The 26,146-nt window shown below is 38.2% G+C and overlaps 2 protein-coding genes across 2 annotated transcripts; both read left to right on the top strand.

Moving 5' to 3' along the window:
• Nucleotides 1-666: 666 nt before the first annotated feature.
• On the top strand, nucleotides 667-4,478 carry LOC145910601 (uncharacterized). The gene is made up of 14 exons (XM_082997787.1): nucleotides 667-737; nucleotides 891-1,013; nucleotides 1,290-1,358; nucleotides 1,445-1,681; nucleotides 1,783-1,893; nucleotides 2,225-2,341; nucleotides 2,511-2,582; nucleotides 2,666-2,911; nucleotides 2,990-3,088; nucleotides 3,151-3,273; nucleotides 3,340-3,444; nucleotides 3,507-3,764; nucleotides 3,825-3,963; nucleotides 4,120-4,478. Exons 1-14 carry the CDS (start codon nucleotides 680-682, stop codon nucleotides 4,196-4,198), a joined length of 1,836 nt encoding a protein of 611 aa, XP_082853913.1. The 5' UTR covers nucleotides 667-679; the 3' UTR covers nucleotides 4,199-4,478.
• An 18,965-nt stretch (nucleotides 4,479-23,443) lies between these two features.
• LOC145911986 (uncharacterized) lies at nucleotides 23,444-24,692 on the top strand. The gene is made up of 5 exons (XM_082999416.1): nucleotides 23,444-23,501; nucleotides 23,634-23,780; nucleotides 24,046-24,159; nucleotides 24,201-24,437; nucleotides 24,538-24,692. Exons 1-5 carry the CDS (start codon nucleotides 23,444-23,446, stop codon nucleotides 24,690-24,692), a joined length of 711 nt encoding a protein of 236 aa, XP_082855542.1.
• The last annotated feature ends 1,454 nt before the right edge of the window (nucleotides 24,693-26,146 follow it).

Raw genomic sequence — 26,146 nt, 5'->3', positions numbered from 1 at the left:
TATGCAAGAAACACCAGTGAGACCTGGAGGGAAAAAAATTAAAAAAAGTTTCTGCGAACCAGTTGGTTTGACCGACTTTACGTAAATCCCCGGTTTCGCATTCCTCTAAAATCACCTGAGTTTAAAAATAAATGCTTTGATCAGTTGAGACCAATAATTCATTTTCTATAACAATGCAGTAACGTTTCATGCAATGACACAATTGGCAGGATCGCCCCACTGTGCAGGGCCTTGGCGTTCACAGCTATCGTATCGAGATGTCAGGATAGAGTGGCTGATCCAATAAGGCTGCAATGCCTGGGCAGCAAAGCCTGTAAACCTAATGTTTTCTGAAACTCAAACCACTCATTTTGTCAGGTATCATGTTGTATGAAGTGTTTGGGTCGTGCAGTGGCGGACAATTCCAGATCAATTACGAGGACAGGCTGACAGGCAATCTAAAGTAAATACCGTGTCGCATCGCAGAGTTTGTTTGGCTTCGATCAATGTACACAGAATAAAAGGTTTCTGGTTTTAGCACGAGGGAATTTCCGTCACTCTTTTCTGGGTTGAAAAGGCTGCTCGTTTGTCAAGTTTCGACACACCCAGTGAATGTGAAGAAAAAATGCTTTGTGTGGCTGGTGGATGAAAAGGGGCTTTGTGACGCAAGATGTGTTCAGTGTCAGATTATTCTGCCAACATGATGTTGTCCCATCTGGTGTTCGTGTTGGTTGTTGTAATATGCGTCCAATGTCAAGGTGGGTACAAATATTCATGTTACATTTGGAATTTTTTGATCACTAACTTGCAATAAGTATAATATGTTGAAATTTTTGATAAAATAGCAAGATTTTGTCTCGTTTTCTTCGGAAATCAGTATTTTATAGTCGGTAACTACGTGATGATTTCAGGTGTTGATGAATGCACTGATGGGACTCACGCATGTCACGTTGAGGCAAATTGCACAAACACAAGTCGGGGATACACTTGTAAGTGCAAAGACTGGTTTGTTGGCGACGGTTTCGACTGCAAAGGTTTGTGCTTTTACTGGAAATAGCAGTTCAATCCAATAACTTTTCCTTGTTTTATAAATTCGCAAAAATATAATAATAACCGCTAATATATAGTATCAATATACAGCAGAGCAACATATAGCAGAACGTGATTAATTTGTCTGATTGCATTGTAACGAGAACATTGTTTTTATTCCAAGTCTTAGTAAATTTCTTTACCATCTCATTAGCTTCGTTAAAATTTACCCGCACCTAACTTAATTAAATCTATTTTTTTCTGTTTACATCAATGTTCAGGATACTGCAATAGTTCCTGCCCTGGTCGTTGTGCTGAAGGTTTGAACGGTTACACCTGTTTTACAAGTGGTAAGTATAACGTACTGTTGTTCTGTAAAAAGGAGAAAACAGAAATTAATATTTCTTTTCATACTGGTCACGTTTTTTGTCCACAGGTCAACCAGTTATTCACAATATCAAGGTTTTGTGGAAAACCCACAACAGTCTGTTTATTGGATGGAATGCCAGCAACGCGAACACAGCGGGTGCTTCAACCACCGGCACAAGATATTACTATTCAGGAACGAGGCAGATGGGTTTCCTTTACTTGCAGCCAGATACCGAGTACAACATAACAGTTGTAGCTCGGAACTTCATTTCCACATCTACTCAAGTTTTAAGAGTCAGAACTCGTAAGTTCGATTACTCACCTCACGACCATCTTCTGAGTTTTGCATCTTTTAGTTGTTTTATGATAAATATGCGAAGATGTTAAAACCGCGTGCTTTTACAGTTTCGGAACCAGCAATTCCAACCCTTCCATCTCCAACAACGTCAGGATGTGTGAACTCTCCTCCACTAAGTTGCTGTTCTGGATACACAAGTGACGGAATTAATTGCAATGGCAAGTTCCCCGTTCTTGTAAATTGGACTGAATTTTGCATTTGACTTTTGTTAGTTTCAACATGTGTCATAAAAATGTTCTTCATGTCGAGATAAAATGGCAAACTATACTTTCTTTTTTGTGTATAAATAACACATTAAATTTGGAACTCTGCAGAAAACTTATTGCCCCCAGCAGTATACGGCATCGGGTCTGTGTAATATATTTTTGCCACATGCAGCTGTCCACAAACGATATGGGAGTTTCCACGATTATAAATAAAATTTGAAAGTACAGGCCGTGTAAATGTGTTAAAACAACCGGTTTGACAAATTATCATATTTTTTACCAGATATTAACGAGTGCGCGGGTGATCCATGTGATTCGAAAGCAGCATGCACGAACACACTTGGAAGTTACAATTGTATTTGCAACAATTGTTATATTGGGGATGGAAACGTTTGCACTCGTAAGTGATGTCATTTGTGAATCAAAAACGGTTACTTTCGATTACAAAAATTGCTGCTAACATGACGAGCTAAGAATTAAATGACTTTTCTTTTTCTTACCCTAATTATGGAATAAATGACATTTCTAATTATTTGTTTCACAATATTCCATCGTGTAAACCATCATAGGGCATTGTGGAGGAACAGAATGTTATTCAAGAGGAGGATGTGATACATATCCCCTTCGGTCTGACACGTTCGGTAAGTCCACTATGGATCGGAGTTTGCATTTTCGCAGATTTGCTATCATAAATAACTTCAACAGTTCACTTTATTTTTAATAGTTGAACCACCTTCTGTTGGAAACTTATCAATAACTTGGAAATCTATGACCGGTCTCAGTTTTTCATGGACAAGCAACAAAGTTACATATAGAAGTGCATTTTTGTCCGGTGATGGAGTTTCCTATGATCAACACATTCCAAACAAAGCAGCGTTTTCGTTTCTGAAGCCATCAACAAATTATAATCTAACTGTAGTAGTCTATAACCAACTTGGAACCGCATCTGCGAGCATTTTAGCTCAAACAGGTAAAGTAACTCATTTTTTTCTTTCATCTCAAAACAAAAACCTTAAATTTAGTCTTTCTATTGGCAACTGTATTGCAGAACCTGAAATGCCGATTGACCCAACTTTGTCGCCAAGCACACCGAATCCTGCTCATGGTTGTGGAGCTGGCTTTGCGCTCTCAGGAGGATCTTGTATAGGTTATAATAATTAAATTTGTCATTAAATAATATTTAGTCAAATAAGTAAAACTTTATTACAGATATTGATGAATGTTCTTACGGTTTGCACAACTGCCACAATGAGGCGGTATGTACGAACACAATGGGCAGTTTCACATGTTCTTGTAAGTTGGGATACTTTGGCGATGGAATCTTTTGTGTGGGTAAGTTAAGTTTATGGCAAGTTACAATAACCCAACAAGTCCCACCAAACACTACAAAATTTGCAGGAAAATGTGATTCAACTTCTTATTCATATTGTGGAACCCGTGGTATCTGCGATAGAAATTATTATGGGAACAGTTGTTACTGTTATGACAGCACCGAGTGTTATGGTAAGTTGTTATCGAAAAGTGAGATTTAAACAACGAACTCTGGTCTAAACAAATAACCACAGGAAACAGTGATGTCTCAATTACTCCACAAAATGTTGGACTTCATTTCGTCATCGTCAAGTGGGAAAGATTGGTTCCAGCTTATGAAATATTTTATTATGACGTGTCGTTGATTGAAGGAACTAGTGTAATTACAAAGTACAGCGGACTTCACAACAGAGAAGCAGCTTTTGCTAATCTTAACCCAACCTCTGTTTATACCATCATGGTCAAACCCACGTTCTCAACAAGCACATCAACCAACTTTACTTTTACCACAGGTAAGGGTTACTGAGTGATGCAAACGTGACAAATATGTTTCAAATACTTTTGCTTTACAGAAGGTCTCTTAGCCAGCACTACCACAATGTTTTCCACTGCAACTATGACTTCGACCACACCGTATTCTTCCACTGTGGAACCACCAATAACGACCACTTTTGAACCTCCTTCCGACTGCAACGTTTTGCCCAGTCATAGGTGATTTGCAAGCAACTCAAACAAACGTACATTATTTTGGGATCATAGCAAAATGAAGAAATGCCAAATTTATGTCGTACATCCAGGATTTCGAATTTTTAGCATATCTTTCATATTTTCTTAAAATAGAATCTATTAATGAAAAATTTCACACAGAGAATATCGCGAGTTGTTGGAAGATTGGAAAGCTGAATATAAAAAATGGAAAGATGACAGGGAGGCGTGTAAACCCTGACCCCACCAAGACGGAGACAGAAATTCTATGCACATATATTGTAACCGAAATTTGCAACATGCTATCTTGTTTACGTTTCATGTATCCATTTTCCGTCACATCACAATATGTTTGAGTCATTTCAGTTGTAACATTGAAAACCAAGTTTTCGCAAAAGAAACTTGAAATTTTACCATAACACGCTCGCCGAATTTTAACATATTAATCCTTATAATATACTGTACAGTCGAGAGGACGCTGCTTGGTAACGTGTGTATAAAGTTAAACAATGAAATAAACAAGGCACGTGTAAGATGTTTGTGATCCAATAAATATGAGCCAGAGAAAGAACATTACTTTGCATACAGCTGTGATGAAGCATTAAATCTGTTTCAAAACTGCTGCTAATGTTCCTGGTGCTTTCAAGCAGAAAATTAAATGGAATATCATCCAATTAGCATGTGAAGCTTGCACGAGAAGAAATTATCTGTCAATAAATGCTGCTCTTTAATTCTTGTCTTCTGACAAGCTTAGTCACCATTTTTGTATTACTGTAAGAAAACTCAAACACATAATCTAAAACAAAAGAGACGTATAGGCTACGTTTTTATTGGAAAACTTCACAAAACAATTCACGGGCATCTTTACAATGTCGCCTGCCTGTAGGTGGGTATCGCAGCTCACAGTTCAAATATATTCTTACAAAATTATCATAAAATTGCCAAGGTGCACTATACAGGCCAAAAACTAACAAAATTCATAAACAGAATTTTGCATGTTGTTTACATTCATCATCTTTTGGTTGTACAAATTATGCTTCAGGAAATACATTAGGTTCTCACTTTCTAAATTTTAAACATCGGGCAAAGCAATTTCTTGGAAAACAGCACTCAGAATAGGGTTTTGCAACAACGACCGTTAGGGTAAGTAAGGGTAACAAGGTCTGCATTCAGTAACATTCAAGATTCAAGATTTGTTTATTTTTTCATCATCATGAATTGCACACATTTTCTAACAGTAATATGGGCTTATGTCAGAAGAAAGGGTGCAGCTAAGAACCAAAAATGGTTATCGAGTAGCTGACCGGATAGGAGGCTGAACTAGGTCAGATCTAATGGTAATGTGTAAAAAGTAAAAGAATACGAACATGAAAACGCAAGCGTACCTAAAACTATAGAGGAAAGCAATGTCAATAGGCAAAAAATCAATTTGTAATTACCCAATCATTGTAAATACAGAAGCACGTGATTGGACTGGCAAAATCAGTAATGGGTAACTGGGTCTGCATTCGTCACCTGATTGGCAAAACATTTTTCCAGTTACATCATATATACTTGGTTCTCCGTATTAACAAAAACACCTAATAGTAAAAAAATCCTTCTAAAAATGTGGCAATTGCAATTTGCTGTCGAAGCAGTTCAACGATTGTAATAAAGTGAAAAATATTTTTATTACTCGTTTAGCAGGTCATTCAACTTCTAATATGGCTTTATGTGACGGTAAGCTCATTGCAAAACAAAACGCATTTTACACTATTGCGTGTACTGTTGGGTTTTGTAAGTTTACTGAAATGGTATAGTGGTGGAAGTTTTGCTTTCAAGTGAATTTAAGGACTAAAATAATCCCCATCAAGTTACGTGTCGTGGATTCTATGGTTTGTTTCAGTTAAGGCTAAAGTGTGTATTTGGCTTTTTAAATGCTAAAGGTTTCCAACCTGAGGTTCAGTTTATTGTCTGGTTGTCTGATTATGTTTGTAGATTGCTAGTACGCAAATGTGAAGGTCGCGTTTCCTTGAGTTGATTTTGGATAATTTAGGCAAACAAAAGTGTTTCCACGTGACTTATTACGAAATTGAGAGTAGAAGAACAACTAACGGATAAGATTGCTTGCAAGATTCTGCTACACTGTTAGTGAACTGTTGTATCACCACCTTTGTATATTTTATTCCATGTGCTATCTCGTAAGATTTCAGGTATATATAATGAAACTGGAGCTACTCCTCTCAACAAGCAGTTCCAATAAAAATATGTCCTCCTCGTCTTTGCAGGGAATCACAATAATATTTGCAACATTCCGGAGCAAAACGATAGTTAAAGAAACTAACTAATTTGTTTCAGAAGCTCATTACGCATCAAATTCACAGTTAATTCGCAAACTGTAGAGCGACAAGAAAACTGTAAAAGAGTAATTTGTATATTTATTTGTGACTTGGAGAAAATTTCAGGTAATTACTCCTCTGTATTCGTTCGCTTGGTAATTTTTTTGGAGGGCATCGATTCAATCAATTAATTTATGAAATTTACTTTCAAAAGCAAGGCATTTTTCACCATTTAACCGCAAAACATTTTCGTTATGTGTTCCACAAATTATTTGAACTGTCTTGCGAACCTGGTGGTTACGTAAAAGTTAAGCCTGGGGTCTTCATGCTTAATGACTTTATGCAAATCTTCATTTACAATTTCGTATTTGTCCTTTATTATCTATGTTGAGAGTTGTTCTTGAGATTGGAAAGAAAAACACAAAAATGGGAAGACGACTTATTCCAACCCTTATACTACAAAAGCAGTGAAAGAATATGTACAAAAATGTACATTTATTTAAATTAGGCCTTTTAGTGAACATTAAGAAATGTTGGAAGGAGCGACCAAGCACGGAATACTTGATCACCACAATGTGGAAGTCGTCGCCTGGCAATTTAGATGGAAAGATCGTCACCGGTCACTGAGCTGCACTGATGAGATCTGATGAGAAAAAACATTCCGACAATAGTTACCTCGACCCTAATGGTTTCCAAACGGGGTCGCTTTCTGCTTGACTGAGTTTACGTAAATCCATAGTTTCGCATTCCTCCAATATCACCAAAATTCAAAAGTTAACGCTTGTTCAGACCAATAATTCAGTTTCTATATCAACACAGTAATGTTTCATGCAATGGCATAATCGCCCCACTGTGCAGGTCGTTGGCGATCACAGCTATCGTATCGAGATGTCAGGAATAAGAGGCTGATCCAGCAAGGCTGCAATGCCTGGACTGCAATGCCTGTAAACCTAATGTTTTCTATAACATATTTTGTATTTTATTATTTAATGGAAAGCGCAAACCACTCATTGCGTCAGGTATCATGTAAATGTATAAAATCTTTGGGTCGTGCAGTGGCGGACAATTCCGGATCTATTACAAACGAAGACATTCTGACAGGCTTTGGAAAGTACATATCGTGTCGCATCGCGCAGTTTGTTTTGCTTCGATCAATGTACACATAAAAAACGTTTTTGGTATTGTCACGAGGGAGTTTCCGTTAATGTTTTCTGGATTGAACAGACTGGTTGTTTGTCAAGTTTCAACACACTCAGTGAATGTGAAGTGCTTTGTAGCTGGTGGATGAAAAGGGCTTTTGTCACGCAAGCTGGGTTCATTTCTCAAATTATTCTGCCAACATGATGTTGTCCTCTCTGGTGTTCGTGTTGGTTGTTGTAACTTGCGTCCAATGTCAAGGTGGGTACAAATATTTATGCTACCTATAGAATATTTTGAATACTAACTTACAGTAAGTATAAAATGTTAAAATTTTAGGTCAAAGAGTGAGATTTGTCTCGTTTTTTTGGAAAGCAGTGTTTCACAGTCGGTAACTACGTGAAGTTTTTAGGTGTTGATGAATGCACTCTTGGGACTCACGCATGTCACGTTGAGGCAAATTGCATAAACACAGGTGGGGGATACACTTGTAAGTGCAAAGACTGGTTTGTAGGCGACGGTTTCGACTGCCAAGGTTTGTGCTATTAGTTGAAATAGCTGTTCAATCTTGTTTTCAATTGTTTTTACATTAATAACAATATTATATTAACCGCTAACATATAACATCAATATAGAGACCAAAACAAAACGTGATTCATTTGTTTGATTGCATCGTAACCAGAACATATTTTTTAATCAATAAGAAGTCTGATTAAATTTGTTTGCCATCTCATTAGCTTTGCAAACCAAAAAATTAACTTTATACCCGCAACTTCCTTAATTAAATCTATTTTTTCTGTTTACATCAATGTTCAGGATACTGCAATAGTTATTGCCCAGGTCGTTGTGCTAAAGGTTTGAACGGTTACACCTGTTTCACAATTGGTAAGTATACTGTACTGTTGTTCTGTGAAAAGTTACTTGGTAAAAACAGAAAGTATTATTTCTTTTCATACTGGTCACGTTTTTTGTCCACAGGTCAACCAATTATTCACGATCTTAAGGTTTTGTGGCAAACCTGTAACAGTCTGTTTATTGGGTGGAATGCAAGCAACGCAAACACTGCAGATGCTTCAATCACCAACACAAGACATTACTATTCTGGAAAGAGGCAATTTGGTTTCCTTTACTTACAGCCTGATACCGAGTACAGCATAACAGTTACAGCTCGGAACTTCATTTCCACATCCACTCAAGTTATTAGAGCCAGAACTCGTAAGTTTGATCACTTATTTACGACCAGCTTCTGAGTGATTTTTGATGATGTTAAAACCGCGTGGTTTTACAGTTTCCGAACCAACAATTCCAACCCTTCCAACTCCAACAACGTCAGGATGTGTGAACACTCCGCCACTAAGTTGCTGTTCTGGATACACAAGTGACGGTTTCAATTGCATCGGCAAGTTCCCCGTTCTTGTAAATGTTACCGAATTTTGCGTTATGAATAAAATTTACAACTACAAGCCAAGTTTATGTGTAAAGACAATCCGTTTGTAAAACCAAATAAGTTCTTTCATCAGATATTAATGAGTGCCAAGCTGATCCATGTGATTCGAACGCAGCATGCACGAACACACTTGGAAGTTACAATTGCATTTGCAACAATTGTTATATTGGGAATGGAAATGTCTGCACTCGTGAGTGATTTTTCTTGTGAATCCAAAACCGTTACTTCCGATTGCAAAAATTACTGCCAATATGGCGATATAAGGTTAGGTTGAAACTTTTCCAAATCAAGTTCTTTACGTCAATAATGGAATAACTGTGCTTCCAGTTTTAGGCAATTCGCATCAGTTTAAATTTTCGTAAAATTTCATTTTGTAAATATTCATAGAGCATTGTGGAGGAACAGAATGTTATTCAAGAGGAGAATGTGATACATATCCCCTTTGGTCTGACACCTTTGGTAAGTATGTAACGATATCATTTCCTGACTTTACTTACAAAAAAGTTTGCCCGCGATGCGACTTACAGTATAACGGATGCTGGTAAGTGGTGCAAAAATTGCCTTTGATTTCACACTTTTTTTTGGTGGTACAAATCAGAGGTCTCCAACCTTTTCAGCAGTACGGATAGAAACAATTTCACAGACCCTCTATCAACGGGTGCCAAACATATACATTTTACATTAATTAGATATAAAATGCATCTAAGTTAAAACTCTAAATAAGCACCTTCATGAAGGTGTATATGCAATCAAGAGTTTAATTTGTTTTTATTAGTTGAACAACCTGCTGTTGGAAACTTATCAACAACTTGGAAATCTAGGAACGGCCTCAGTTTTTCATGGACAAGCAACAACATTGCATATAGAAGTGCATTTCTGTCCGGTGATGGAGTTTCCTATGATCAACACATTCCAAGGAAAGCAGCGTTTTCGTTTCTGAAGCCATCAACAACTTATAATCTAACTGTAGTTGTCTATAACCACCTTGGAACCGCATCTGCGAGCATTTTAGCTCAAACAGGTAAAGTACCTCATTCTTTCCCTTTCAACATAAAACAAAAACCTTAAATTTAGTTTTTATCTTGGCAACTGTATTGCAGAACCTGAAATGTCCATTGACCCAACTTTGTCGCCAAGCACACCGAATCCTGCTCATGGTTGTGGAGCTGGGTTTGCGCTCTCAGGAGGAGCTTGTATAGGTTATAAAAATTAAATTTGTCAAAAAATTGATTGATATTTAGTCAAATAAGTAAAACTTTATCACAGATATTGATGAATGTTCTAACGGTTTGCACAACTGTCACAATGAGGCGGTATGTACGAACACAATGGGCAGTTTCACATGTTCTTGTAAGTTGGGATACTTTGGCAATGGAATCATTTGTGTGGGTAAGTTACAATAAACTTAAAGTCATAAAGTTCCACTAAACACTACAAAATTTGCAGGAAAATGTGATTCAACTTCTTCTTCAAATTGTGGAACCCGCGCTACCTGCGAAAAAAATTATTATGGATTAAGTTGTTACTGTTATGACAGCACCGAGTGTTATGGTAAGTTGTTGATTAAAAATGAGATTTAAACAACGAACACTGGTCTAAGAAATTAACCACAGGAAACAGTGATGTCACAATTACTCCACAAAATGTTGGACTTCATTTCGTCATCGTCAAGTGGGAAAGATTGGTTCCAGCTTATGAAGTATTTTTTTATGACGTGACGTTGATTGAAGGAACAAGTGTAATAACAAAGTACAGCAGACTTCTCAACAGAGAAGCAGCGTTTGCTAATCTTAACCCAACTTTGGTTTATACCATCATGGTCAAACCCACGTTCTCAACAAGCACATCAACTAACTTCACTTTCACCACAGGTAAGCGTTACTGAGTGATGCGAACGTGACACAAGTGTTTTAAATACTTTTGCTTTAAAGAAGGTATCTTAGCCAGCACTACCACAATGTTTTCCACTTCAACTATGACTTCGACCACACCGATTTCTTCAACTCCAGCTACGACTTTGACCACACCGAGTTCTTCCACTTTCGAGTCACCAATGATGACCACTTCTGATTCTCCTTCCAACTCCAACGTTTTTACTTTCCTTGTCACCTTTTTTAGTGTCTGTCTGCAAATTATGTTTCGGGCACTTACAGTTGTACCTGCTTAAAATATGGCAAAGGTTTTTCGCATTTTGGTGTCTGTAACACAGAGAAACCAACATTTGTATTGTGTAATGTTTTGTGTGTAGCATTTCACAAGTATTGCATAATCCATTTCGCTTGTAGTGTCGAACAAGCATTTGCAAGCCCCGTTACCAGATGCATTGAATATTTTGCAACTTCCGACCCAAGTGTAAACAAACCCTCATAATGTGACCCAAATGTTTTATCCATCGAATGTTCTCGAGTAAATTGATTCTTCAACATCCTGTTTACCTAATAAAATGTTTTCCTATACTTATGTCACCCCACACTTTAGTTCTTATGTAATATTCTTGTGTTATATTACCCTAAGTCTGTTTGGTTACGTACACTAGCTTCAAGAAGCAACGCTAATCCTTCCCCTTTAATCGTCGGTAGGTTTCCAATCGTTTAAATTTCGAAACGTCCAAGAAAGGGCAATTTATCATGAAGCCTGGCTGTTGGTACTAGTTATGTACATCCTGGGGTTCGCAAACATTTCATGCGCGGTTTGGCCGCATTGTGCGGATGAAATTTTTGTGCCACAGAAAAGTGCGGATAGAGTTTAAAAAGGTTGAAAAGCACTGCCCTAAGTGATGTATAACGGCACGTGACGAAACCAACCAATAAGCTTCCGAAAGTCCGAGTATAAATAGTCATGTGCGCCTGTTATTTGGGCTCTTTGCATGCGGCTCGATTCTACTCTATTTGGAATCATCGTGTTTTGTCTTTAAACTTCTATTCGGTGACAAGACACTGCTATTATTACTGAAACTCTACAAGCTATTCGCCCGCTTGGGATTTATTCCCACAGCTTGATAATAAATTGTTTATTCGGATTCAACGGTTTTCTGGTGAGGGAGGTATAACCCTTACAGAGTTAATGGAATTTGCAAAATAATGTCTAACTTTGTTTTCATATGTTTCGTAGTCTGCTTTTGAAAAACGGGCTTTTCTCAATTTAAGAAACAAATATTTTCTTTACTCGTTTAGTTCAGCAAGCCATGCAACTTCTAATATGGCCCCATGTGACGCAAGCTCAAGTAAACAAAACACATTTTAGACTATTTGGTGTACTGTAGTTCAGTATTTTTCAACCTTTTTGAGCCACGGAACACAGTTTTATTAAAATAATCTTGCGGAATACTAAACGAAATTTAATATAATGCAATAAACCAAACAACACAACTATAATCCATTCAATCCGGTTTATATCAGTGCGATATCTGGGCCTGTTTGGATGAGCACAAAGTTGATATTCGGGCAGGAATTAAAGAAAGACAAACGAGAAGCTTTTCTTCCACAGTTCTCAATCGCTCTCGTTTATTGACTTTTATAGCAGTCATGCTTGCAAAACTCATCTCACAAAGATAAGTTGTAGAGAATGGAAACAAAGTCAAAATAGCATTGTTTGCCACAACAGGAAACTCCTTGGAACCCATCACCCAAAATCGATCCAAAGGTAGATCGAAAATCTTAATCTCAACGAGCGATCTTGTCTAAGTTGTAAATTCTTCTTGCTCCTGTACGGTCATGACTTTGTCAAAAGCTGTTGCTGAGCTGTAAGGATCCCTGGCCCAGTCAAAGCGTTCGGTGGTAACAGAAGGGTAATCAAAAGATAATTTCTCCTCAAGAAATTTCAAGTGTTTTTCTATGTTCTCGCATAGATCAGCAGTGTTCATATTTCTTTAACATTTTGGGGTAAGTGGGAACATAACAAGACTGTATTTTTCACATGTCGTTGCCAAAGCTGCGCCTTTGAACGAAATCCATTTATTTTGTCTGTGCTGGTGAGGAGATTTTCATTTCAGCCTTGCATGAGTGTGTTTAGTTCATGTAAATATTGGAATATGTCAGCCATGTATGCCAACTTTGCACACCAACCATCACATGCCAGCAGCTTTGCCTCATCAAAGACTTCATCAGTTAAAAATATCTCCTGACTTCCGTGTGAAGCAGTAAAGTTGTGTATTCTGCTCTAATTTCTTCACATAAAGCTGCAAATATGCGACTTTTTAGTGGTCTTGTTTTGACAAAATTAACTATCCTCCCAACAGCGCCAAGCACAGAAGCTAGATCTGCTGCCAAAGTCTTTGCAACCAAGGCTTCTCGGTGCAAAAAGCAGTGTGTACATACGACAGCTGTTTTTTTCTCCTTAACTCTGCTAACAAAACCTTTGTGACGCCCGACCATGGCTGCTGCTCAATCTGTGCAAATACTTTTACAGTTTTGCCATTCAAGTCCTCCATGTTCAAAATAATCTGAAGTAACACGAAATATTTCTTTCCCTGTTGTGTTCTCAGGCAGTCTCTTGCAAAACAAAAAGTCTCTAATAGAATCTCCATCCACAAAACGTACGTTTTCCAAGAGTTGAGCATGTCCACTGATGTCCTTCGACTCATCTTCTTGTAATGAAAATTTTCAGCTAATACGTACAGTTTCCAAAACAAGTTTTTCGATGTCCACAGACATGTCTTCGATACATCTTGCAATTGTATTGTCTGAGAGGGGGACTTTAGCTACTTCCTTAACTGCACCAGGACCAAGCATCTCATTTACAATAATCTTGCAAGCCGGTAATATGTATTTCTCTGCTGCAGTATGTGGCTGCTTGACTTAGCTGTATGTTTTCCACAAATTATTTGAACTGTCTTGTGAACCAGGTGGTTATGTAAAAGTGGAGCGTGGGGTCTTCATGCTTGAGTGACTTTGCGTAAATCCTCATTTACAATTTCGTATTTGTCCTTTATTATCTATGTTAAGAGTTGTTCTTGAGATTGGAATGATAAATACAAAAATGGGAAGACGACTTATTCCAACCCTTACACTACAAAAGCTATGAAAGAATATGTACATGCATGTACATTTATATAAATTGAGCATTTTTGCGAACATTAAGAAATGTTGGAAGGAGCGACCAAGCACGAAATACTTGATCACCACAATGTGGAAGTCGTCGCCTGGCAATTTAGCTGGAAAGATCGTCACCAGTCACCAAGCTGCACTGATGAAATCTAATGACAAAAAACACTCACAGCAAAAAGTCGTTGCGAACCAGATGGTTTCGAAACTGGGGTCGTATTCTGCATGACTGAGTTTACGTTAACCCACATTGGCTGGATCGCCCCACTGCGCAGGTCCTTACTTGGCGATCACAGCTATCGTATCGAGATGTCAGGAATAAGAGGCTGATACAGCAAGGCTGCAATGCCCGGGCTTCAAAGCCTGTAAACGCAATGTTTTCTTTAACAGTTTGTTTATTTTCATTTCTGATGGAAATGATCAACCACTCATTGCGTCAGGTAACATGTAAATGTATAAAATGTGTGGGTCGTACAGTGACGGACAATTTCTGATCTATTGCAAAGGAAGACAGTCTGACAGGCTGTCGATCGTACACCATGTCGCACCGCACAGTTTGTTTAGCATCGATCAATCGTTTTTGGTTATATTGCGAGAGGATATCCTAATTTCCCTGTCAAGTTTTGAAGAAAAACTTCATCGTTGGTGGAAAAAAGGGGTTTTGACAAGCAAGCTGGGTTCAGTGTCTGAATATTCTGCAAACATGATGTTGTCCTATCTGGTGTTCGTGTTGGTTGTTGTAACATGCATCCAATGTCAAGGTGGGTACAAATATTTATGTTACATTTAGAATATTTTGAGTACTAACTAACAATAAGTATAATATGTTACAATTTGTTTTTGTAAAACAGTATTTCATAGTCGGTAACTACGTGATGTTTTTAGGTATTGATGAATGCGCTCTTGGAACTCATGCATGTCACGTTGAGGCAAATTGCATAAACACAAGTGGGGGATACACTTGTAAGTGCAAAGACTGGTTTGTAGGCGACGGTTTCGACTGCCAAGGTTTAACTTTAGTTCACCTAACTTTACTAATTCTAATTTTTCTTCTTACATCAATGTTCAGGATACTGCAATAATTCTTGCCCTGCTCGTTGTGCTGAAGGTTTGAACGGTTACACCTGTTTTACAAGTGGTAAGTATAACGTGCTGCTGTTTTGTAAAAATTTACTTGGTAAAAACATAAATTAATATTTCTTTTCATACTGGTCACGTTTTTTTATCTGCAGGAAAACCAGTTATTCACAATGTCAAGGTTTTGTGGCGAACCCACAACAGTCTGTTTATTGGATGGAATGCAAGCAACGCAAACACAGCAGATGCTTCAACCACCGGGACAAAATATTACTATTCTGGAACGAGGCAGATGGGTTTCCTTTACTTACAGCCTGATACCGAGTTCTACATAACAGTTACAGCTCGGAACTTCATTTCCACATCCACTCAAGTTTTTACAGTCAGAACTCGTAAGTTCGATTACTCATTCACGACCAACTTCCGATTTTGGTATTATTTACTTGTTTTTTGATAAATGTGGAATGAGTTATAGTCGCATGCTTTTACAGTTTGCGAACCAACAATTTCAACCCTTCCATCTCCAACAACGTCGGGATGTGTGAACTCTCCGCCACTAAGATGCTGTTCTGGATTCACAAGTGACGGAATCAATTGCACCGGCAAGTTCCCCGTTCTTGTAAATTGGACCGAATTTTGCATCTGACTTCTGTTAGTTTCGACATGTGAGATAAAAATATTTTTCGCGTCAAGATAAAATGGCGAAGTATACTTAACTTTTTGTGTAGATAACACATTCAATTTAGTGCTGTGCAGAAAACTTTAGTTTGAATTTGCCTGTGTAATCTATTTTTTCCATGAGCAGCTGTCCACAAACGATATGTGGGTATTACATGTTTATGAAAAAAATTTACAACTACAAGCCAAGTTTATGTGTAAAGACAACCCGTTTGTCAAACCAAATATGTTTTTTCATCAGATATTAATGAGTGCCAAAGTGATCCATGTGATTCGAACGCGGTATGCACGAACACACCTGGAAGTTACAATTGCATTTGCAACAATTGTTATATTGGGAATGGAAAGGTCTGCACTCGTAAGTGCTTTCTCTTCTGAATCAAAACCGTAACTTTCGGTTACAAAAATTACTGCTAATGGGGTGGCATAAGTTTAGGATGAAACTTCCCAAATCTTTAATAAAGTTCTTCATTCAATAATGGAATAATTGTGTTTCTAGTTTTAGGCAATTCGCATTAATTTAAAATTTCGTAAGATTTCATTATGTAAATATTCATAGAGCATTGTGGAGGAACAGAATGTTATTCAAGAGAAGGATGTGATACATACTCCCTTCAGTCTGACACCTTTGGTAAGTGTGTAACGATAGACTGACTTTACTTACCAAAAAGTTTGCCCGCGAAGCGACTTACACTATAACGGCTTTTCGAAAGTGGTGCAATAATTGCCTTTGAATTTGACACTTTTTTTTGTGGTACAAACCAGAGGTCTCCAACCTTTTCAGCACTACGGATCGGAGCAATTTCTCAGACCCTCCATCAACGGATGGCAAACATATACATTTTACATAAATTAGATATAAAAATGCACCTAAGTTACAACTCTAAATAAGAAGCTTCATGGAGGTTTAAAATGCATTTTAGAGTTTAATCTATTTTTATAAGTTGAACCACCTTCTGTTGGAAACTTATCAATACCGGTGATGGAGTTTCCTATTATCAACACATTCCAAGAAAAGCAGCGTTTTCGTTTCTGAAGCCATCAACAACTTATAATCTAACTGCGGTAGTCTATAACCAGCTTGGAACTGCATCTGCGAGCATTTTAGCTCAAACAGGTAAAGTACCTCATTTTTTCCCTTTCAACACAAAACAAAAACTTTAAATTTAGTTTTTATCTTGGCAACTGTATTGCAGAACCTGAAATGCCTATTGACCCAACTTTGTCGCCAAGCACACCAAATCCTGCTCATGGTTGTGGAGCTGGCTTTGCGCTTTCAGGAGGAGCTTGTATAGGTTATAATAATTAAATTTGTCATTAATTAATATTTAGTCAAATAAGTATACCTTTATCACAGATATTGATGAATGTTTTTACGGTTTGCACAACTGCCACAATGAGGCGATATGTACGAACACAATGGGCAGTTTCACATGTTCTTGTAAGTTGGGATACTTAGGCAATGGAATCATTTGTGTGGGTAAGTTACAATAACCTAAAAATCATCAAGTCCCACTAAACACTAAAAAATTTGTAGGAAAATGTGATTCAACTTCTTATTCATTTTGTGGAATCCGCGGTACCTGCGACAAAAATTATTATGGAACCAGTTGTTACTGTTATGACAGCACCGATTGTTATGGTAAGTTTTTGATGAAAAGTGAGATTTAAACAAATTCTTGTCCAAAAAATTAACCACAGGAAACACTGATGTCACAATTACACCGGAAACAGTGGGACCTCATTTTGTCATCGTCAAGTGGGAAAGATTGGTTCCAGCTTATGTAGTGTTTTATTATGACGTGACGTTGATTGAAGGAACAAGTGTAATTATAAAGTACAGTAGACTTCACAACAGAGAAGCAGCGTTTGCTAATCTTAACCCAACCTCTGTTTATACCATCATGGTCAAACCCACGTTCTCAACAAACTCATCTACTAATTTCACTTTTTCCACAGGTAAGCGTTACTCAGCGATCAAAAAGTAGAACAAGTGTTTCAAATACTTTTGCTTTATAGAATGTCTCTTAGCCAGCACCACCACAATGTTTTCCACTCCAACTATGACTTCGACCACACCGATTTCTTCAACTCCAGCTACGACTTTGACCACACCGAGTTCTTCCACTTTCGAGTCACCAATGATGACCACTTCTGATTCTCCTTCCAACTCCAACGTTTTTACTTTCCTTGTCACCTTTTTTAGTGTCTGTCTGCAAATTATATTTCGGGCACTTACAGTTGTACCTGCTTAAAATATGGCAAAGGTTTTTCGCATTTTGGTGTCTGTAACATACCCAGAGAAACCAACATTTGTATTGCGTAATGTTTTGTGTGTAGCATTTCACAAGTATTGCATAATCGATTTCGTTTGTAGTGTCGAACAAGCATTTGCAAGCCCCGTTACCAGATGCATTGAATATTTTGCAACTTCCGACCCAAGTGTAAACAAACCCTCATAATGTGACCCAAATGATTTATCCATCGAATATTCTCGAGTAAAGTGATTCATTCAACATCCTGTTTACCACATAAAATGTTCTCCTTTGCTTATGTCACACCACACCTTTGTTCTTGTATTATATTACCCTAAGTGATGTATACCGGCACGTGACGGAACCAACCAATAAGCTTCCGAATGTCCAAGTATAAATTGTCATGTGCGGCTGTTAATTGGGCTTTTTACATTCTCTATTTGGAATCATCGTTTTATCTTTGATCTTCGATTCGGTGACAAGACACTGCTATTATTACTGAGACTCTACAAGCTATTCGCCCGCTTGGGATTTATTCCCACAGCTTGATAATAAATTGTTTATTCGGATTCAACGGTTTTCTGGTGAGGGAGGTATAACCCTTACAGAGTTAATGGAATTTGCAAAATAATGTCTAACTTTGTTTTCATATTTCTGTTTCGTAGTCTGCTGTCGGAAAACGGGCTTTTCTCATTTTTTGAAACAAATATTTTCTTTACTCGTTTAGTTCAGCAAACCATGCAACTTCCAATATGGCCCCATGTGACGCAAGCTCAAGTAAACAAAATACATTTTAGACTATTTGGTGTACTGTAGTTCAGTATTTTTCAACCTTTTTAAGCCACGGAACACAGTTTTATTAAAATAATCTTGCGGAATACTAAACGAAATTTAACATTAAGGCAATAAAACAAACCACACAACTATAATCCATTCAATCCAGTTTATATCAGTGCGATATCTGGGCCTGTTTGGATGAGCACAAAGTTGATATTCGGGCAGGAATTAAAGAAAGACAAACGCAAAGCTTTTCTTCCACAGTTCTCAATCGTTCTCGTTTATTGACTTTTATAGCAGTCATGCTTGCAAATCTCATCTCACAAAGATAAGTTGTTGAGAATGGAAGCAAAGTCAAAATAGCATTGTTTGCCACAACAGGAAACTCCTTGGAAGCCATCACCCAAAATCGATCCAAAGGTAAATCGAAAATCTTAATCTCAACGAGCGATCTTGAGTTGTAAATTCTTCTTGCTCCTGTACGGTCATGACTTTGTCAAAAGCTGTTGCTGAGCTGTAAGGATCCCTGACCCAGTCAAAGCGTTCGGTGGTAACAGAAGGGTAATCAAAAGATAATTTCTCCTCAAGAATTTTCAAGTGTTTTTCTATGTTCTCGCATAGATCAGCAGTGTTCACATTTCTTTAACATTTTCGGGTAAGTGGGAACATAACAAGACTGTATTTTTCACATGTCGTTGCCAAAGCTGCGCCTTTGAACGAAATCCATTTATTTTGTCTGTGCTGGTGAGGAGATTTTCATTTTAGCCTTGCATGCGTGTGTTTAGTTCATTTAAATCTTGGAATATGTCAGCCATGTATGCTAACTTTGCACACCAATCATCGCATTCCAGCAGTTTTGCCTCATCAAAGCTTTCATCAGTTGAAAATATATCCTGACTTCCGTGTGAAGCAGTAAATTTGTGTATTCTGCTCCAATTTCTTCACATAAAGCTGCAAATATGCGACTTTTTAGTGGTCTTGTTTTGACAAAATTAACTATCCTCACAACAGCGCCAAGCACAGAAGCTAGATGTGCTGCCAAAGTTTTTGCAACCAAGGCTTCTCGGTGCACAAAACCTTTGTGACGCCCGACCATTTCTGCTGCTCCATCTGTACAAATACTTTTACAGTTTTGCCATTCAAGTCCTCCATGTTCAAAATAATCTGAAGTAACACGAAATATTTCTTCCCCTGTTGTGTTCTCAGGCAGTCTCTTGCAAAACAAAAAACTTCTCCAATAGAATCTCCATCCACAAAACGTACGTTTGCCAAGAGTTTAGCATGTCCACTGATGTCTGTCGACTCATCTACTTGTAATGAAAATTTTCAGCTAATACGTACCGTTTCCAAAACAAGTTTTTCGATGTCCACAGACATGTCTTCGATACATCTTGCAATTGTATTGTCTGAGAGGGGGACTTTAGCTACTTCCTTAACAGCACCAGGACCAAGCATCTCATTTACAATAATCTTGCAAGTCGGTAATATGTATTTCTCTGCTGCATTGTGTGGCTGCTTTCGCTTAGCTGTATGTTTTCCACAAATTATTTGAACTGTCTTGTGAACCAGGTGGTTATGTAAAAGTGGAGCGTGGGGTCTTCATGCTTGAGTGACTTTGCGTAAATCCTCATTTACAATTTCGTATTTGTCCTTTATTATCTATGTTGAGAGTTGTTCTTGAGATTGGAAAGATAAATACAAAAATGGGAAGACGACTTATTCTACCGCGAGATCGCTAATACCAGTTTTTGCCAAAATTTTTGAAAAAATTATACACGAAAGAGTAACCGACTACTTTCTGACCAAATTTTGAAATAGATTCAGGCCTGGCCATTCCACTGATTTGACAGTGGCACAAATTTATAAGCATATAGCCAATTCCACAGATCACAAAGAAAAATCATGTGCAATTTTCCTGGATTTATCAAAGGCATTTGATACCGTCAACCACAAAATCATTCTGCAAAAATTAGAGTTTTACGGATTTCAGGGTAAAATTAAAAGCTTTTTTGAAAACTACCTTACTGACAGGCAACAATACACTAAAATTTACAATTTCCACTCCAATGTATGTGACGTGGAATGCGGCGTTCCCCAGGGATCTCCTCTAGGACCCCTTCTGTTTCCCATTTATGTAAATGATTCGCCTTGCGCCTCCTCATTCTGCACAAGATTATTCGCAGATGACACATGTCTGATCATGTCATGCAAAAATGTAAGATATTTAGAAAAGGCTGCAAATATCGAACTTGATAAGGTTAATACATTGTTCATTTCCAACAAACTAACACTTAACTGCAAAAAAACACATTCATGCTCTTCGCAAACAGCAAAAAGACAAACAACTTTGCATTTAAGATTAATGACACCACACTCAAGCAAGTTAAGACCACGAAGTACCTTGGGTACATATTGACGATACACTGTTATGGGCCCCACAAATCAACTCATTCTGCAAAAAAATTGCAAAAGTGTTGCTATTCTTTACAAGCTAAAGCACCTCATTGGGAAGTGCACATTACGAACAGTGTATCATGCACTTGTTCACTCACAATTGTCCTAAGGCCTTTTGGCGTGCGGTTTTGTTTGCCCATCATTGCTACATCCAGTAGTGGTCCTGCAAAATCGACACAACCCAGGGGGGTTGCAGATAGCCAATTGCGGTTTTTTGCGTCCCCTCGTCTTTATCCAAACTGGTCCATTTATTGTGTTTCTGTGCAGTTTTGTATTGTACCGAATAAGGATGAAAATAAACTGAATTGAAATTGAAATTATTCAAATTTAAATGACATGCTTCAATTTACATGTGAAGCTTGCATGAGAAGCAATTATCCGTCAATAAATGCTGCATTTTTATTGTCGTCACATTCCTTTCTCACAAGGTGGGTCACAAGCATAATTTTTGTTTCAAACATTTGATAAAAGCTATTTCTTGATAAACAGCACTCAAAATACAGTTTCAAAACAGAACCATATACGAGTGTTGCAAAGTAAGCGTCAGTAATGGGTAACTGGGTCTGCATTCGTCACCTGATTGGCAGAAAATTTCCAGTTACATTTCGTATTCGTAGACACACGGTTCTCAGTGTTAATAAAAATACGTGTTAGTAAAAAAGACCTTCATAAAATGTGGCAAATGTTTTTCGCATTTTGGTGTCGAAACATTTAACGACTGTAATTTATGTCAATGGAATTGATTTTGGATAATTTAAGCTAACAAAAGTTGCAATCAAGTGCTTCCTCGTGACTGATTACGAAACCGAGAGAAGAAGAACAACTAACGGATGAGATTGCTTGCAAGTTTATGCTGCACTATTAGTGAACTGTTGTATCACCACCTTTGTATATTTTATTCCATGTGACATCTCCTAAGATTTCAGGGATAAATAATGAAACTGGAACTACTCCCCATAACAAGCAGTTCCAATAAAAATATGTCCTCCTAGTATTTGCATGGAATCACAATGATAATCCAACATTCTTGAATAAAACGCTTGAAACAAACTAACTAATTTGTTTCAGAAGCGCATTACGCATCAAATTCACAATTAATTCGCACTGTAAAGCGACATTAAAACTGTAAAAGAGTAATTTGTACATTTATTTTGTGTCATAGAGAAAATTTCAGGTGATTCTTCTGGCTTTGTTCGCTTGGTAGTTTATTTGAAGGGCATCCATTCAATCAAATAATTTACGAAAATTGCTTTCAAAAACAACGTCTTTGAGAGCCAAACATTTTACCACAAACATTTTGAACCCGTTTATGTTTTCCACAAATTATGAAACGTGAATGACTTTACGTAAATCCTCATTTAAAATTTCGTCTTCGTCTTTAATTATCTATGTTAAGAGTTGTTCGAAGATTAGAAAGATAAATGCAAAAATGAAAAGACGACTTATTCCAACTAAAGTAATACACAAGCAATGAAGAATATGTACATACATGAACATTTATATAATTTGAACCTTTTTGTGAACATTAGGAAATGTTGGAAGGAGCGACCAAGCACGAAATACTTGATCACCGCAATGTGGAAGTCGTGGTCAGGCAATTTAGCTGGGAAGATCGTCATCAGTGCATCTGATGAGAAACAAATGGTTTCTAAAGGTCGCTTTCTGCGTGACCGAGTTTGCGTAAACCCCCCGTTTCACATTCCTCCAATATCACCAGATTTTAAAAATATACGCTTTGATAAGTTCAGACCAATAATTCATTTTGTATATCAACACAGTAATGTTTCATGCAATGGCATATATGACAGGATCGCCCCTCTGTGCAGGTCCTTGGCGATCACAGCTATCGTATCGAGATGTCAGGAATAAGAAGCTGACCCAGCAAGGCTGCAATTCCTGGGCTGCAAAGCGTGTAAACAAAGTTTTCTGTAACAGTTCATTTATTTTATTATCTAATAGAGTAAATGTATAAAATGTCAGGTATGAAGTAAATGTATAAAATGTTTGGGTCGTGCAGTGGCGGACAATTCCGGATCTATTACAAACGAAGACAGTCTGACAGGCTATCATATGTACATACCGTGTCGCATCGCGCAGTTTGTTTGGCTTCGATCAATTTACACATGAAAAACGTTTTTGGTATTATCACGAGGGAATTTCCGTTAATGTTTTCTGGATTGAACAGACTGGTTGTTTGTCAAGTTTCAACACACTCAGTGAATGTGAAGTGCTTTGTAGCTGGTGGATGAAAAGGGCTTTTGTCACGCAAGCTGGGTTCATTTCTCAAATTATTCTGCCAACATGATGTTGTCCTCTCTGGTGTTCGTGTTGGTTGTTGTAACTTGCGTCCAATGTCAAGGTGGGTACAAATATTTATGCTACCTATAGAATATTTTGAATACTAACTTACAGTAGCCTAAGTATAAAATGTTAAAATTTTAGGTCAAAGAGTGAGATTTGTCTCGTTTTTTTGGAAAGCAGTGTTTCACAGTCGGTAACTACGTGAAGTTTTTAGGTGTTGATGAATGCACTCTTGGGACTCACGCATGTCACGTTGAGGCTAATTGCATAAACACAAGTGGGGGATACACTTGTAAGTGCAAAGACTGGTTTGTAGGCGACGGCTTCAACTGCCAAGGTTTGTGCTTTTAGTTGAAATAGCTGTTCAATCCAATTGTTTTTACATTATCAACAATATTATATTAACCGCTAACATATAACATCAATATAGAGACCAAAACAAAACGTGATTCATTTGTTTAATTGCATCGTAACCAGAACATATTTTTTAATCAATAAGAAGTCTGAATAAATTTGTTCACTCATTAGCTTCGCAAACCACAAATATAAAAGTATACCTAACTTAATTAAATCTATTTTTTTCTGTTTACATCGATGTTCAGGATACTGCAATAGTTCTTGCCCTGGTCGTTGTGCTGAAGGTATGAACGGTTACACCTGTTTTACAAGTGGTAAGTATACCGTACTGCTGTTCTGTAAAAAGGAGAAAACAGAAAGTATTATTTCTTTTCATACTGGTCACGTTTTTTGTCCACAGGTCAACCAGTTATTCACGATCCTAAGGTTTTGTGGCGAACCCACAACAGTCTGTTTATTGGATGGAATGCCAGCAACGCGAACACTGCAGATGCTTCAACCACCAACACAAGACATTACTATTCTGGAACGAGGCAGACGGGTTTCCTTTACTTACAGCCTGATACCGAGTACAACATAACAGTTACAGCTCGGAACTTCATTTCCACATCCACTCAAGTTATTACAGCCAGAACTCGTAAGTCCGATTACTCATTCACGACTAGCTTCTGAGTTTTGTATCTTTTAGTGGTTTTATGATAAATATGCGATGATGTTAAAACCGCGTGCTTTTACAGTTTCCGAACCAGCAATTCCAACCCTACCGTCTCCAACAACGTCAGTATGTGTGAACTCTCCGCCACTAGGTTGCTGTTCTGGATTCACAAGTGACGGAATCAATTGCATCGGCAAGTTTCCCGTTCTTCTAAATTTGACTGAACTTTGCATCTAACTTCTAAAATGGCAAAGTAAAGCGGTTGATTCTTTTATATATTTAAAACTAGCGCGAAAAAGGGTAGAGCAGGTATTTTCAATATGTACAAGAAGAGAGCGCGAAATAAAAGTGGGAGAGTTACGCTAAATGGAAGTGAACATGCACAGAAATGGAGTATTGCGATTTTAATGAGGAGGGGAAGAAAGCGGAAGAAAGAAAGAAAGAAAGGGGTACACTCGGTGGGGCCCGTTAAAAAAATCTACAGCTTTGACAAGTAGCCTACCACCTGCAGGACCGCAGTAACCGATATTTAAAATTGAGAGATTGACGGAAGGATTGCTCTGAGAACTGAAATAACCAAGAAGCGAAGTGGTTGAATTTGGGTGTATTCAAACAATAAATGTAGGTTAGGGGGGTAAACCAATATTAAACTCAATAAAAGAAACAGCAGGGGTTAGGTGTATCTAAAATTCTGTGTTTATATTAGTTTTTGTCAGGAAAGAGGAAGAATAGTTTTGAGTAAAGTGGTATGTTGGCGATGCCATACCCGCTAAGGTCACGCGACGCCGCCAAGGTTCGGATGGGAAGGGTAGGATTGTGGTGACCCCCAACAAAGCCTAAGACAATGCTGTCTTCCGCTTTCCGCAGTCTTTCAGGAAGAGGGTATGTTCTAGCTAAATACGAGATCTGGGGGAGGAGTAGTGTTTTAGTGAGGATGCTTTTCGAATCGTAGGTCAGAAAGAGGTCGCTTATACCGGAGACACGAGTGGCTTTGCGCCATGCCGCGGTAGTGGCAAAGTAAAGCGGTATCGCTTCGGGTTAAGCGGTCGACCACAGTTAATAAATACGTTTGACCTCGACAAGGTTGAAAAGGACCAACGATATCGGCGGGCTGTACTGGGCAAGTGGAGCCCGAACGTGCTGCTGAACCTTGGCGCGCTGGCAAGCTACACATTGCTTGGCCCACAACGCTACTTGCTTCTTTAACTTATGCCAAATAAATTTTGAGGCAACAAGGTTCTTCGTGGTGAGAATGGACGGGTGGGACCATCCGTGAACGGCATCGAACACCTTATTCTTTTGCCAGGACGAGGGAACGACGCACCGAAGTCTTCCAAGCGATGTGTCGCACAGTAGCGTGGTTCCTGAATTGCCAACCGGAACATCTTGCATACGCAACCGGGTAATTGCTGTGCGATAAGACTGCACTTCGTCGGTTTGTTGCGCGCGTGCCAGAGCCTCGCAATCTATGTCGAACAAAGGCACCCGTATAGGGCACTCAAGAGATACCTGGAAAGTGCGTCCGCGACAGTATTCGACTTGCCGCTAATGTGCCGGACATCGGTAGTGAACTCTGAAATACAAGAAAGTTGACGTTGCTGGCGAGCAGACCAAGGGTCGGCAGTCTACTTAAATGCGAAAGTAAGCGGTTTGTGGTCGGTGTACGCAGTAAACTTGCGCCCTTCCAGAAA

This window comes from Ascidia mentula, chromosome 8 (genome assembly GCF_947561715.1).
Source record: "Ascidia mentula chromosome 8, kaAscMent1.1, whole genome shotgun sequence".
Taxonomy (NCBI): domain Eukaryota; kingdom Metazoa; phylum Chordata; class Ascidiacea; order Phlebobranchia; family Ascidiidae; genus Ascidia; species Ascidia mentula.
The sequence above is the reverse complement of the archived record's forward strand: the minus strand, read 5'-3'. Positions and strand labels throughout refer to the sequence as shown.

Excerpts from the sequence above, each read along its gene's own strand:
- LOC145910601 (XM_082997787.1), top strand. The coding sequence starts at position 680 with ATGATGTTGTCCCATCTGGTGTTCGTGTTGGTTGTTGTAATATGCGTC. Across the intron at positions 2,342-2,510 it reads GGATGGAAACGTTTGCACTC|GGCATTGTGGAGGAACAGAA; the intron begins GTAAGTGATGTC and ends AAACCATCATAG. Across the intron at positions 3,765-3,824 it reads CAACTTTACTTTTACCACAG|AAGGTCTCTTAGCCAGCACT; the intron begins GTAAGGGTTACT and ends TTTGCTTTACAG.
- LOC145911986 (XM_082999416.1), top strand. The coding sequence starts at position 23,444 with ATGATGTTGTCCTCTCTGGTGTTCGTGTTGGTTGTTGTAACTTGCGTC. Across the intron at positions 23,781-24,045 it reads CGACGGCTTCAACTGCCAAG|GATACTGCAATAGTTCTTGC; the intron begins GTTTGTGCTTTT and ends ATCGATGTTCAG. Across the intron at positions 24,438-24,537 it reads AGTTATTACAGCCAGAACTC|TTTCCGAACCAGCAATTCCA; the intron begins GTAAGTCCGATT and ends GTGCTTTTACAG.